Source organism: Trifolium pratense, linkage group LG3 (genome assembly GCF_020283565.1).
Source record: "Trifolium pratense cultivar HEN17-A07 linkage group LG3, ARS_RC_1.1, whole genome shotgun sequence".
Lineage (NCBI taxonomy): Eukaryota > Viridiplantae > Streptophyta > Magnoliopsida > Fabales > Fabaceae > Trifolium > Trifolium pratense.
In genome coordinates, this window is record NC_060061.1 from 37,794,247 (window position 1) to 37,809,081 (window position 14,835).

Here is a 14,835-nt window from a genome sequence, read left to right on the forward strand (position 1 = left end):
TTCAAATTTTCATCCAAACAATGGAATTCATCTCAAATCATTTGAATTCCCTCAAAACATTACTTTACCTCAAAAAATTCCCTCATCCAAACACACTCTTACATTAGCAAATAACTTATGAATTAATACAAAAGTTTATTTATTTACATAAACTATTTTCATAAGCTCAAAAATAAGTCAAATATAAACGGGTCCTATATCTACTTGCGCAAAAAACAATATATATATATATATAGTCTATCAAATTCGTCTACTGTTAGAGCTATTTAATTTTTTTTTTTGCTTTTGCCAGCAGTTTAATTTGGTTCGGGGGACAGTTCTAGCATCAAGTGGTTCCAGCCCCCTCCCGATCGCAGTTGCGGGGAATGGGATCGAACCGTGGTCATCCATATCAAATTCAACGTCAATCACTATTGAACCAATTAACGATTGATACTGTTAGAGCTAGTCTATGAGGTAAAAGTATGTCAAACGTACAGAGAAGCTAAGTCATGTCCCTATATGTTAGCAACAATGGGATGCAGTCACTCTGTATCTAAGAGGCGAGGAGGGCGACGGCCCTAAACCCCAAAATATCCAAAAAAAAAATTAGGGATATATATTATTACATATGTCAATAATATAAAATAAATAAATATCAAAACTCTTGTGATATGCCTAAATAATATGTCTAAATATCTAGTGAAGATTTTAAATTCAAATATATGTTACAATTATATTTACAATAATAAATTGTTAGAAATTATAGTTTATATTTTTGTTTTGAATTTTATCGAAAAAATATTTTTCTTTAGAATTTTTTATGATTTGCTTCTTTTATAAATATATATGATTTAGAAATATGTATTTATTACAATTTAGCTCTATAAATAGAGAAACAGAGTCGTGAATAATTGCCTCTCGCATCAACAATCAAGTTTTTTTTTTTTTCAAACTGCCTCTCGTATTACCAGTAGGTATGCAATTTCTCTTATTTATTTTTTTTTTTATGTGTTTTGTATGAGTATTTTGATATTAAATAAAAAATTCAATGTTTATTAGCAATTCAATTTTTTTATACTATTTAATAGTTAGACCCAAATTGTACCAAAAAAAATAAAAAATAGTTAGGCCCAAATTTTAAGGTAACCCATATTGCAGTAGTGGTTGCAAGGTGATTATTTATGAGCAACCTCCTGCTCAAAGTTGTCATTTACTTTTTGCTTATTCAATATAGGGATTTTGTATAGCCAGACACCGTTAGAACTTAATTTTAGTAACTATTTTTGCTATGCTTCTACTTACTGAGTTTTAGAGTTTGATTTTGCTTGCTAATTTATTTTTTTTTGATTAATTTATTCTTTCATTAAAAAAATATTGGTAATTTTTTACAATTTTTTTTAATGTTTTTTTTTTTTGAAAGGATTTTTTTTAATGTTAGTATAGTAAAGGGGCTTTATTTAATTTTATTTTTCTTTTTTAAAAAAAGGAAATTCGTAAAACCTCATAATTAGTATCACAAAGATAATTGAGTGCCTGTAAGTAGTTTTAATGTGCTCAAGCCAACAATAAAAACAGTACAGTACAGTACAAAAATAAAATCAACAACTTGACTAGCAAGACAACTCATATTGAAACAATTCAACTTGCTAAAAATCTGAAACTATCCTGAATGAGTTTTTTTATTTTATTTTATGAGTTATTTGTTGGAGATTTGGTCGCACATGATTGAAAATATATATTTTTTTCGATAACATTGAAAATAAATTTATTGGATTCTTTTGCATGACTTGATTAGCAAGACATTCTTTATTATTTTATTTTTTTGACCTAATCTTGTTTATATATAAATAAAACCTACTCTGTCTTTTAGGTCTTCAATTGACTCTGTTGTCTAGAATAGATTGTTGTTGAAGTTGGCGTGTGGAGAAAGTTCAAAAAAAGAAGAATGAATTTTCTCAGAAAATCAGTCGGCAACCTAACCCAAAATTCCATGACCATCACCAAGCATCTGTTATCCAAGCCAGAATTCAAGGAAAAGAACGCCCTGATTTCTCCCTTGTCGCTTCAAACTGTGCTCAGCATCATCGCTGCTGGTACCGAGGGTCCCACACAGCGTCAGCTTCTCTCCTTCCTCGGATCAGAATCTATCACCAATCTCAACACCTTGTCATCTCAACTCGTCTCCTCTTTGCTCCGTGATGCATCCCCTTTCGGAGGCCCTAGTCTCACTTTCGCCAACTCTATTTGGGTCGAAAAATCGCTTTCTATTTATCCTTCTTTCAAACAAATGGTTACTACAGATTATATGGCATCTCTCGAATCACACGATTTCATAAACGAGGTACGTAAAAATTTTACTTTACTTTCCTTTTCTTCTTTAGAACTAAAAAGCAAGCCCCTTATTAGCTATTAAAAGAAAATATGTGAATATATAGCAACAAGTTAATTTCTAGTGGAAAGAATTAATTCAAGTAATAGTTTTTCATTATTAATTAAGTTTATATGTATGTATATTTGATGTTGTCCTGACCTGAAGGCTGATGAAGCTGCCAAGAAAGTGAATTTATGGGCTGAAAAGCAGACAAAGGGACTTATTAGGCAAGTTATTTCACCTCCAATTGATAGCCTTACCAGACTCATGTTTGCGAACGCACTATACTTTAAAGGAGCATGGGATCAGCCATTTCATCCTTCAAAAACGAAACAATATGATTTTTACCTTCTCAATGACAGCTCAGTCAAGGTTCCCTTCATGACTAGCAACAAGAACCAGTTTGTTGGTGCTTTTGATGGTTTCAAAGTTCTTTGTCTTCCTTATGAGCGAGGTGTAGATCAACGTCAATTTTCTATGTATCTTTTTCTTCCCGATGCAAAAGATGGATTGTTAACTTTGATTGAGAAAATGGCTTCTGATTCGGAGTTCCTAGAACACAATCTTCCTAATAATAGAGTAGAAGTGGGTGACTTTAGGATTCCAAAATTTGAAATTTCCTTTGGACTTGAAGCTTCGGATGCTTTGAAAGAGTTAGGAGTGGTTTTACCTTTCTGTCCAAGTGCAGGTGTGACAAAAATGGTAGACACTCCAAACTCTCCAACTTGGGTTTCTGATATACTTCAAAAGTCGTTCATTAAAGTAAATGAAGAGGGCACCGAAGCTGCCGCAGTCACTTTTTCCAGGTTTTTTGGTTGTGCTCGGCGTTCTTCAAAACCGGTCCCAATAGACTTTGTAGCTGACCATCCTTTTCTATTTATGATTAGAGAAGATTTATCTGGTACAATACTCTTTGTTGGACAAGTAGTCGATCCTCTTGCTAGGTGATCTTAAATGTCCATATAGGAATCCAATAATTTATGTGTTGGTCAATTAGTTTGCTGCACTTCTACTTTTCAGATGATAAGATTATTGATTATTGTTTTGGTTATTTATTAATGATAAAATTATTGAATATTAGTCGGAAATATGTTAATAATAAACAGGCTTGTGTGTAGTTGAATTTGAATTTTATTAAATATTTTATCCTTAGTTAAAACTTATTAATCAATTGAATTCAATCAATTAATTTCTTGCGTATTATTTTAACCACGCATAAGGAATTCTTAAATTAAGTTTGCTCAAAAAACTAATAAATTATAAAATGGTTTATACTGTCTTATGTATCACTAAAATGGTAGTTTGATTAAAAAATGGTTATGCTATATGCGGAAACTTTTAAATATGCTCGAATCTTATTCCCAAAAGCTACCTCATTGGGTGAGGTTGTCATCACATATTTATACACTTCACATTCCGGGAACTTAAGCAATGTGAGACTTCCGACAAACCTCAACAACACAACAACATATTCAACATACACCCTCACGCCTAGCGTGGTCCTGGGTCAAATGCCCATATTGCAGTCTTTAACCTGACTCTAATACCATGTTAAATATGCTTGGATCTCATATGGTGAGGTTGCCCTCACATATTTATATACTTCACGTTCCGAGAACCTAAGCAAATATGAGACTTCCAACAACATTCCCAATCATAAACTCCCAATCATAAACCCAAACCAACAACATTCCCAATCATAAACCCAATAAACACACACACACACACACCAATTAAACTTACCAATAAACCATTCCATACCTAAGAGACAATTGCATTGCCGATTCATCATTAGGATTCATCAATATAACAACATACTTCGCTTCTAATTCAGCTCGTTTCCGTAACGCAATCATTCTATCTTCACTAACCACATCTACAATAAAACAATAAAAACCACACACTATAACTTAATAAATAAAATATTAAAAAACCACACACTATAGAGACATCGCATTATATATACATGGCCGAGATTCGAACTCAGACACTCCACTAAGGGCCCGTTTGGATTTAGCTTATGAAAATAGCTTATGCAAATAAATAAAATTTTATGTTAATTCATAAGTTTTCACTAACAAAAATTGTATCTGTATAAGTTGTTTTCTCATAAACTATCTTGAAAAGCTGTTTTCTAATTTATTTTAGAACTTATTGATTTCAACAATTTAACAGAGGCATGAGTATTATACTTTGTTTACTACAAAGTATAATTACCAAGTAGTTTCAAAATAAGAGAATAAATAGACAGTTAATGTACCATAAACCTGCTAGCTACTTTTCCTTATTTTGCTATTCATCTTTAATGAATGTTCCAGTAACATGTGAAACGTTTTGCCATTATAAAGAGCAAGCATTGTGAGCTATGTATGCCATGAATAAGATCCTGCAAGGTACAGGATGAAGAAGATTTGCATAGGCGCAAGCCGTGCTCGATGAAAAGGAAGGAAAATTGTATTGAACAACTCAATGGTTACAATCTCTATGTTACACTTTATAGACAAGCTAATGATCATAACTAACTAGACAAATCAGTTACAACTAACTAAACTACTCATAACTAAACTACTCATAGCGTGTGTTACAAGTAATAGTAAATTTGGCTCAATTCACTTATTGTCAACATAAGATTTTAAATTTTTAAGACATTATAGCGACACTTGTGACAACAATAAATAATAGACATAATAAGGGTGTGCATGTTGTTTTTTCATTTTGTCGGTTTTCGAGGTTAAGTATGTTTTCGGTGCCCATATATTGTTATGGTAGCCAAGTTATGGTGTGTATGGTGCGTTGTATTTTATTTGATTTTTTAGTACTTCGGATATTTATTTCGACGGTGTTTTATTTCTACTGTATTGCCTTTTTGTTTCTAGTTCGAATTGGAACCACCAAATAGGGAAGTCTCCTTAATCAATAAATAAATAAACAATTACGTCAAAATCACCCATTAGGGAAGTCTCCTTAATCGGACATCACTTCTCACTCTAAATTTTATTTATTTTTTAAAAATTGTCTAGAACTCTAAATTTAATTATTGTTAATATTTGATTTGATATTTTTATTAATGGATTTAAAGAAGAAGAAAAAAAAGGTAAATTCACTAGATTTGTAATAAGAGATTTGATTTGAATAGTAAACTTAGGATGTCACGTTCCTATATAACAAAAAAAAATAAAAAAAAGACCGACAAAAATTGATAGTATGAATAGTTTGCCTTTAAAAAAAAATATAGTATGGATAGTTTGTAAAAAAAAAGAAAAAAGAAGACTTAAACAGTGAGATCTTTTTCTTTCTGAGATTAAGGAGTTTTTTTATGGTACATTGACTAAGAAAACCAAAATAGCAAAACAAAAACTCTAAATTCTACTCTCTCAATGCATCAAGGAAATCTTCTTCTTTTATTGGTACAATATGGAGATCTTCTGTTTTTTCTACCATTTGGGTACTTTGGAAGTCGCGGAATGAAAAATTCTTTGAGGCTAAGATTAGAGAGCCGCTAGAGATTTTTGAAAGAATACAACTAGTTTCTTATAAATGACTTTTATCAAAAAAGGTTAAATCACCGTGTTTATTTTATCAGTGGTGTGTTCTTCCTTTTGATTGTATACTCCGTTATTAGTGCCACCTAGGTTATACATGTTTTTAGATTCTTGGTGGTTGTTTTGGTTCTTTGGGTGGAGTACGCTATGTACTCTTTATCATTTGTGGTTTAAGTACCTCCTGTCCTAATTCCAATTTTAATATAAATCAAAATTTCTTTGCTATTAAAAAAAAAATTAACGACGCAGCTTATTGCAGCAGTTACCATAACGGCGCAACATATTGGGCCACTTCTTGTTGGGCCTTGGTAAAATCTTTATATCCTGATGTAGGAGGATTTCTTCAGTATTTTATTATTTTAGTTAGATTTAGTTTTATTATATTTTAGGTAGATTTCTTATTTTTATATTTCACCTAGATTTGTTATTTTTATATTTTAGGTAGATTTGTTATTTTTATTTAGCTAGGTTTGTTATTTTTATTTTTACAATCTTTTAGAAGATTTGTTATTTTTATTTTTCACAACTATTTAAGGTAAACTATTGTAGCCTTGAAGGCAACTTTTTCATTCAATAAAATTATAGAGAATTTTCTCAAATTTGGTGGACTCCAAATTACTCTTTCGGTGGACTCCGAAACCCTATTTTGACAAGTTTGTGTTTGCGGCTTGTCTTTATCCATTAGGTTTAGCGTTTTGCTAACCTAGCGCTTCCGTACTGCGTCAGTTGGTATCAGAGCAGGTTTCTCCTGTTCTTTTCCTAACGTGATCAGATGGGAGATCAACCGGTGACGAAAACAGAGTTTGATGGTGCCATAGCGGGTTTAACCGGGGCCATCACCGCTCTGACAACACAGATGACGACGTTATCCAACAACGTTAACAACAACAGAATCAATCCGAATAGGGGAGGAGAACGAATTCCGGTTATTAGGGTTCGTAATAACAACCAAACTATTGTTACCTACATAAAATCAGAACATACGCGTGGTGAATCTGATTTGGAATACTATGAGCGTAGATACTACAAAAGGTTGAAGGATGATTACTACACGTTTAAAATCTCTGATTCGACATATCGTTGTCCGTTTTGTTGCAACAAAGATTACTCCTTGTCCGACCTTTTGAGACATGCTTACAGAATGTCAGGTAACTTGCGTAAGACGATTAAAGATATTGCTAAACATTCTGTTTTGATAACGTATATTAATTGGTATGTTAAGGTTAAATTCGATGAAGCATGGAGCCTCATCAATAATTCCAACAACAACAATCATGCCAACAATTTTCAACTACGTCACATAGCTAATGAAACCCTAGATGATAACCAACCATCTCATCCCGAGAAACTTGACGATTCTGCTGATAAATCCAAACCGAAAGAAACTGAAGTAGTTGTTGAACCAGATGTTTCAGTTGAAGGTGAAGAATCCAAAGATGAAAATAAAGAGGCCGATGAAGTCGAGCAAGTTCACGATGTTATTAGAGATTCCCAACACGATGAAGTCGTGGATTTTGAAATCGATAACACCAAATCAGCTATGGTTTCAAACGTCATCAATCCCAATGTGCAATCTGCTCCTTTAATCTGTGTCCAAACAGAGGCGACGCCAGTCACAGATTGCATAGTACCGGCGTCTAAATATCACAATGAATCAATGGTTGCGTTTGAAAGGATCATGGATGCAGCAACCGAGACTCAAATAAGTGAGAATGAGCCACTTGAAGTTGATACTTGGAGTTCTCAAACTTCCCTCATTCAGCACCATTATTATTACCTAATTAGTGAACTTGATGTTAGTGACACTAACTCATACATGTTAACTAAGGTGGGTCAAACATCCTTCTGTGATAAATTTCCAACTTTGTATGCCATCTTTGAGGAATGGGACCCCGGTGGTAATTTGGATGGGTTGGCACAAGACGGGTCCTCTCACTTCACTCAATGGGATCCAGGAGGGTGGTCTCTTGTTCATTGGAGGAATCAACTTGCAAGGGAAGCTCCTTATCAAGATGAGAACTCGGGGTCGAGTTCTTTTGAGGTAGAGGAGACTGATGTAGGAGGATTTCTTCAGTATTTTATTATTTTAGTTAGATTTAGTTTTATTATATTTTAGGTAGATTTCTTATTTTTATATTTCACCTAGATTAGTTATTTTTATATTTTAGGTAGATTTGTTATTTTTATTTAGCTAGGTTTGTTATTTTTATTTTTACAATCTTTTAGAAGATTTGTTATTTTTATTTTTCACTACTATTTAAGGTAAACTATTGTAGCCTTGAAGGCAACTTTTTCATTCAATAAAATTATAGAGAATTTTCTCAAATTTGGTGGACTCCAAATTACTCTTTCGGTGGACTCCGAAACCCTATTTTGACAAGTTTGTGTTTGCGGCTTGTCTTTATCCATTAGGTTTAGCGTTTTGCTAACCTAGCGCTTCCGTACTGCGTCATATCCACGTCCGGTCCACAATTTCAAATAATGCAAGGCGGGACAAACTGTGATGGCGCCAATATTTTGAAATTGTGGCGTTAAACAGAGGAAAATATCACCTCCCCCATGATTTTCCACTCTGATGACTCTTGAGGAAGAAGATATCAACCACCCACCATGATCCACCGTGACAGAGGATAAGGAGAAAAATAACCACCCCCAAGAGCGCCATTCACGGAGGAAGAAGAGGTGGCCGAAAAACAGGGTAGTGGAGCTTGGATAAGAAGGAAAGAGACTCTATAAATATCATTGATCATTCATGGTCATGGATATACACTTTTTTTACTCTAAAGCATATGGACCTTTTCTTTGGTCTAAGCTTACGTAACATTATTCAATCCAATATCAATAATACAACCCCCTTTGAGTGTTCACCAGAACATTGCCCGTTTACCTTTTGTTTATAAAAAAATCAAGGATTTTTTTTTTGAAGTCAAGGAGATCTTCTTTACTCATACAAAATTTAGAGATATATTTTAATAGATATATACAAAAATAAAATACTAATAAAATAGGGCATTGAATAAAATACTACTAAAATATGGCATTGATTTTGTTCGTTCCTTTATGAATTTAATTTATATGAACCGTCAATGTAAAGTTATTTTACACATGCACCCAATAATATACTAACACATCATGTATGATATATATATATATATATATATATATATATATATATATATATATATATATTTTTTTTTTTTGCTTTACAATGAGCTGAGAATCGAACTCATGACCTATAACATACTATTCAAACCCTTTACCACTAGACCAAATTTAGTGACTTATCATGTATAATATTGGTGTGTGCTAGGTTGCCTTTTGAAAGATGTGTGCAATTAGCACACCTTGATGTGGCACTAATGAAAAATAGCCATGTGGAATCCACTATTCATGTCACAATTATAACTTTGTTTTGCAGATTTTCCGGTATGTTTCTCATATTTGCATGTTTACCCAATTTGCATTTAATGATATGGTGAATGGTACTTGTGGGAAATGTAAATTGCATTTACTTTGAAAAATCAAAAGTCATTAACGGTCGAAGCATGACATGAAATCAATTTTATGTGGCTCGTTCATTTTTTACAAACAGGAGGCTAATCTATTTTATAAGACATGAACAAACAAACCAGGGCATGAAATCAATTTCATGTGGCTAATCAATTTTATTTTATTTAAGTAAATAGGGTGTGGATGAATCAGCCACATATATATAGTACTACATATTTTTGAACAAGCATAGTACTACATATCATAAAGAGTTAAATAATTTTTAGTCTTTTTAAATAAATCGGTTTTATTTTTCATCCCACTAACAATTGCTTTTGAACTTCTATTTTTTTTTGTTTTCGAACTTATAATATTAATGGCATAATATACGTGCTTACATGGACGGATTAAAAAATTTTAACAAGTGAGATCGTATTATTTACATGACTGACTCTGACTAGGTCTACAGGAATATTGGAAATGAACTCTTAATAAAAAAACACAAAATTCAAAAAGTATCGGGTCGGGGCATTGTTGTGATTTTTTTGGGTACAACAATATTGTCATAAGTAGAAATAATTATAATTATTAATGTTACATTCTATAATTTAATTTTGATTTACATTTTTCCTATTAAGGTGATTAAAAAAAATAATCACATTAATTCAAACCAACTGAACTAAATTCTCGAGAATTTATTTTTTTCGTTTTAATTCAAACAATTTGAAGCCCCCTCCCGCAATTTATTATCTTTAATTCGAAGTTTATTTTAATTGTTTTGTCGAAATTCATAATTATTGTAAAGACAAATTCCAAATCCAGTTAGCACCACATGAATCAGCATTTGACATACTTTCATGCCTATCAAAACTTTCCTCGGTTGCTTGTTCTAAATTAAGTAATGAAATAAAATAAAAGGCTTAATTAGTAAAATAGTCCCTTAAAGACATTTTTAGTTTCACATTGGTCCCTTAAAGAAAAAAAGGTTTGAATAGGTCCTTTAAAGAAAAAAAAGGTTCGAATAGGTCCCTTAAAGACATTTCCGTTAATCAGTTTGGTCCTTTACATCCATTTTTTCGAGGACCAAACTGATTAACGGAGATGTCTTTAAGGGACCAAACTGATTAACGGAGATGTCTTTAAGGGACCTATTCAGACCTTTTTTTCTTTAAGGGACCTATTCGGCCCTTTTTTTCTTTAAGGGACCAATGTGAAACAAAAAATGTCTTTAAGGGACCATCTTACTAATTAAGCCAAAATAAAATATAGAATAGACTATTTGTTTGTGAAGGTAGATGCATTAATCGATGAATTAACAGAAAATAAAAGCAGGGCATAAGTGAAAAGAAGGAGATATGGAAACATACCTTGGTTATGAAATCAACTGAAGATAAAGTGACCTTATAATCATTAGACACAATTTTTTCGAAGGAAGGTCGAAGAGAAAATGATTGATCAATCCATACACCATTAACGAAAGGGAGGCGAGGCCCACTGGAAGGAAAAGCAGGGCACAAGATTCATGGTGCAAACAAATTTGAGAGAGAAAGAAAAGGGTATGCGTTTCATGTTTCAGTAATATTGAATTAATAAAGAAAACCTTTCTATAAGGGAATTCACTTCCGTGGAAACAAAAGCCGTAGTGAAATCCTTTAAAACAAAATTTTAACGTAATTACAACACTGCCACCGTGTTTACTTTTCACTACTGCTTTAAGAAAAACAGTAGTGAAATCCCTTGCCTGTGAAATTTTTACTAATGGTATTCAAATATCCGTAGTTGAATCATTTGCTCAATTGTATTTCACTTCTGGTATTTATATATATCAGTAGTGGAATCCCTTATCCAAAAGTCTTTTTTCTAGTAGTGTAACCACATCTACAATCAAACAATAAAAACCACACACTATAACTTAATAAATAAAATATTAAAAAACCACACACTATAGAGACATCACATTATATATACATGTACGAGATTCGAACCCAGACACTCCACTAAGGGCCCGTTTGGATTTAGCTTATGAAAATAGTTTATGCAAATAAATAAAATTTTATGTTAATTCATAAGTTTTCACTAACAAAAATTGTATCTTTATAAGTTGTTTTCTCATAAATTATCTTGAAAAGCTTGTAATAATGCATAAAAATTTATTTATTTACATAAGTTGTTTCGCATAAGCTAAAAAATAAGCCAATTCAAACGTGCCCTAATTCACGGTGCAATTTCTACCCACTAGGCTACTTGAAAAAAAAAAAAAAATTGAACAAAAATTGAAGTTTGATAAATAAAACAAACCATTTGCATTGGTGTGAACAAGTACAACAACTAATTTAATATTCCTTGCACGAATAACACTTCTGCAAAAACAAAAACAAAAACAAAAATTGTTAATAAAAACATAAAAAATAGGTAAAAATGAACATAATTCATAAAAGAGAATTGAAAGTTACTTGATGGAATCGAGATCGGAGCAAACTTGAAGCCACTGAGAAGGATCACCGAAAACATGATTAGTCGGAAAAAGCGCGGCAAGAACGGAAGGGATTTTGCATTTTGGTACGGTGTTTGAGAAGCCAATCACGTTTGAAAATACCGTTAACAATGAAAGGAGGTGAAGAGGAATTGATAATGGAATCAGGATCGGGTTTTTTCTTGTTGAAAAGATTGATTTTGGATAAATCTGGAAGTGCTAAGGTGTTGATTGGAGGTTGTTGTGATAATAGGTAGGTTGAGATTAGAGGATGAAGATTGGAACAACCTACCATATAGGGGTTAGTGTCATGGGTGGAGTTCGTAATTCTTCTGGATAATCTTCCATTGTTTATTAACAAATATTGTCATTCCAACGAAGGATGATCAAAAGCAGGGTTGTAATCCATTCACAGTACCCCTAAAGTTCCTCGACTGTAACAACATCATTATAAAGCAAATACAGCCACAAAGGATCCCCAATCCTTTGGCAAATCCCAGTGAGTATATTGCAGCCATACATGCTGCAATAACTCCGTCCAAAGCGGTAACAAGGAAGCTGAGAAGAAGTTCTGACCTATTTTTTATGGAGAGGTTCAAGAGAAACATGAAAGCAAGTGAATTTAATAAATATCCCAATGCTTCAAGAACCTTTTTGTGTTTGTCAAAAAGTTCATTCATTGTGTGGGTTGGTGGGGCCGCCGGAGGAGCTGCGGCAGCCGCCGGGGCGGTCAAAGCCGCCAAATGGGTGGTGAGCAGTTCTCCGTTCATGACAATGAACAGGAAAGAAACAATCAAAGCGGACTTTGCATTTTCGTATGATACAGAAGACATTGGAGAGTGGAGAGTGGTTTTAGATTTGGTTTTCGATTTGGAGAGTGGTGAATGTGATCCGATGTGAAGAGATGAGGTGACATATTTAGTGTTAATAAAAAGGAATGAAATAATCCAACTTTTGGTTATTGGTGAAAGTTTCAACAATTTTGAGAAAAGGTTAAAAAAATAGGTAAAAATGAACATAATTCAAAAAAGAGAATTGAAAGTTACTTGATGGAATCGAGATCGGAGCAAACTTGAAGCCACTGAGAAGGATCACCGAAAACATGATTAGTCGGAAAAAGCGCGGCAAGAACGGAAGGGATTTTGCATTTTGGTAAGGTGTTTGAGAAGTCAGTCACGTTTGAAAATACCGTTAACAATGAAATGAGGTGAAGAGGAATTGATAATGGAATCGGGATCGGGTTTTTTCTTGTTGAAAAGATTGATTTTGGATAAATCTGGAAGTGCTAAGGTGTTGATTGGAGGTTGTTGTGATAATAGGTAGGTTGAGATTAGAGGGTGAAGATCGGAACAACCTACCATATAGAGGTTAGTGTTATGGGTGGAGTTCGTAATTCTTCTGGATAATCTTCCATTGTTTGTTGTTTCAGATTGGATCTGGATTTGCAATGATGATGAAATGAAATGCAGTGGCTACGCTACTGCTGTTGTTGCTACGAGAATTGCTTCGATAAGAACTTCTTCAACACTTTGTTCTCTTTAGTTATTTTGAATGGTTATAGTTTTGTTTAAACAGCTTTGAAGGTTGTTTGTTCCACATTGAGAGCTTCGGTCCTCAATCTTTTAATTTTGAAGAGAAAAATTGGCAATTTAGAGTTTGATCGAAAGGAAGGTTATGTTTGAACAAATATTGTTTGACTTAGGATTCAATTCGGATTCTTTTAAGTCGTTCAACGTTAACGAAAGTTTGATAACCACTTTGACCACTTAATTAAATAATTTTTTTTTAAAACAAAAAAGTGAAGGACTAAGAAGAAAATAGAATTACATAGCTACGTAAACACTCTTAAGCATTCAAGTCTCAGCTAGCCATTCCTTGGAAGCTAAGGAAACGTTGGAGCAATTGCTTGTTTTTGGTGAGAAATATGAATTTTCTAGTTTCTCATATCTATAGGGTAGGGAACTATGTTGTAGATAAGTTAGCTAATTTAGGACCTTGCATTAATGATAGCTTATTGTTTGATAGTTATTATATTGTATTTAGGAGTGATCTTGATAGTAATCGGTTTGATCTTCTTAATTTTCATTTTTCTTGGGGAAGGTTGGTTTGTTTCACCCTCCTATATATCTCTCTCCTTTTTATATTATATTTTTAGAGGTTGGCCACTTTGGACTTTCCACCTTTGTTTCAAAAGAATTTCAAGATATATTGAGATTAGATGGTCAGTTAGTGCTCATTTTTACTTTATTAAGCATGGTTATGTATTTGCTAGGCTCTTTGTATCTATTTACCAATATGGGATTGGGGAGAATATCATTGTTCTTTACACTCTTTGTTATCATGTCAATTAGATTTTTGGAGTCACTTCTCATATGAAGATTCATATCTAAAAATATGTCCACATCTCTTCATTAAGGACATCACTTGCTCAAATCATGCACAAGTAGTTTTTCAATCATCTATCCATTTAAATTTCCTAAAAGACCGCATCCTAAAAGTCACGTTTATTTATGAACTTTGTCATAATTAAATTTTACCCACCTCACTCGAGGTATTTTCGGCCAATATGCTTTGCAAAACCTGCTATATCCAATTTCCAGGCTCATCTAGTATGACACTTCCACAACCAGCTATTTGAGTGTCAGCTTTTGCAGCACCATCAGTATTAAGGGACTTCCATCCTTGTGTAGGAGTTGTACAAGCTACTTAATGTAATGTTTAGGAACCACATGGACACTATGATATGCCTCCATATAATGATTATAATCTCTTAGGAAATTACACACATGTAACCATGACTTGCTTGGACTAATAATGTTAAAATCATGAAGCCTTTGATTCCTCCACCTCCATATAAAGTTGAAGTCCATGAAGCACCCTAAACTCTATTATTATATCTTATATGTTCCTGCAAATACATTGCAAACCAACTACTTTGAGTTACCAGCCATGATGCTCATAATCAACAAGATGCTGCT

The 14,835-nt window shown here is 33.0% G+C and overlaps 1 protein-coding gene and 1 long non-coding RNA gene across 2 annotated transcripts; one reads left to right on the top strand and one right to left on the bottom strand.

The window, feature by feature from the left end:
- Positions 1 to 1,858: 1,858 nt before the first annotated feature.
- On the top strand, positions 1,859 to 3,472 carry LOC123919067 (serpin-ZX-like). Its single transcript, XM_045971289.1, has 2 exons — positions 1,859 to 2,323; positions 2,519 to 3,472. Exons 1-2 carry the CDS (start codon positions 1,928 to 1,930, stop codon positions 3,299 to 3,301), a joined length of 1,179 nt encoding a protein of 392 aa, XP_045827245.1. The 5' UTR covers positions 1,859 to 1,927; the 3' UTR covers positions 3,302 to 3,472.
- A 649-nt stretch (positions 3,473 to 4,121) lies between these two features.
- On the bottom strand, positions 4,122 to 12,714 carry LOC123912708. The gene is made up of 3 exons (XR_006811453.1): positions 11,838 to 12,714; positions 11,683 to 11,744; positions 4,122 to 4,229 (listed from the first exon to the last, which is right to left on the bottom strand). It is a non-coding gene; the product is annotated as an uncharacterized LOC123912708 (long non-coding RNA).
- Between the last annotated feature and the right edge of the window lie 2,121 nt (positions 12,715 to 14,835).

Coding starts and splice junctions, on each gene's coding strand:
- LOC123919067 (XM_045971289.1), top strand. CDS start 1,928: ATGAATTTTCTCAGAAAATCAGTCGGCAACCTAACCCAAAATTCCATG. Junction 2,324..2,518: donor CACACGATTTCATAAACGAG/GTACGTAAAAAT, acceptor CCTGACCTGAAG/GCTGATGAAGCTGCCAAGAA.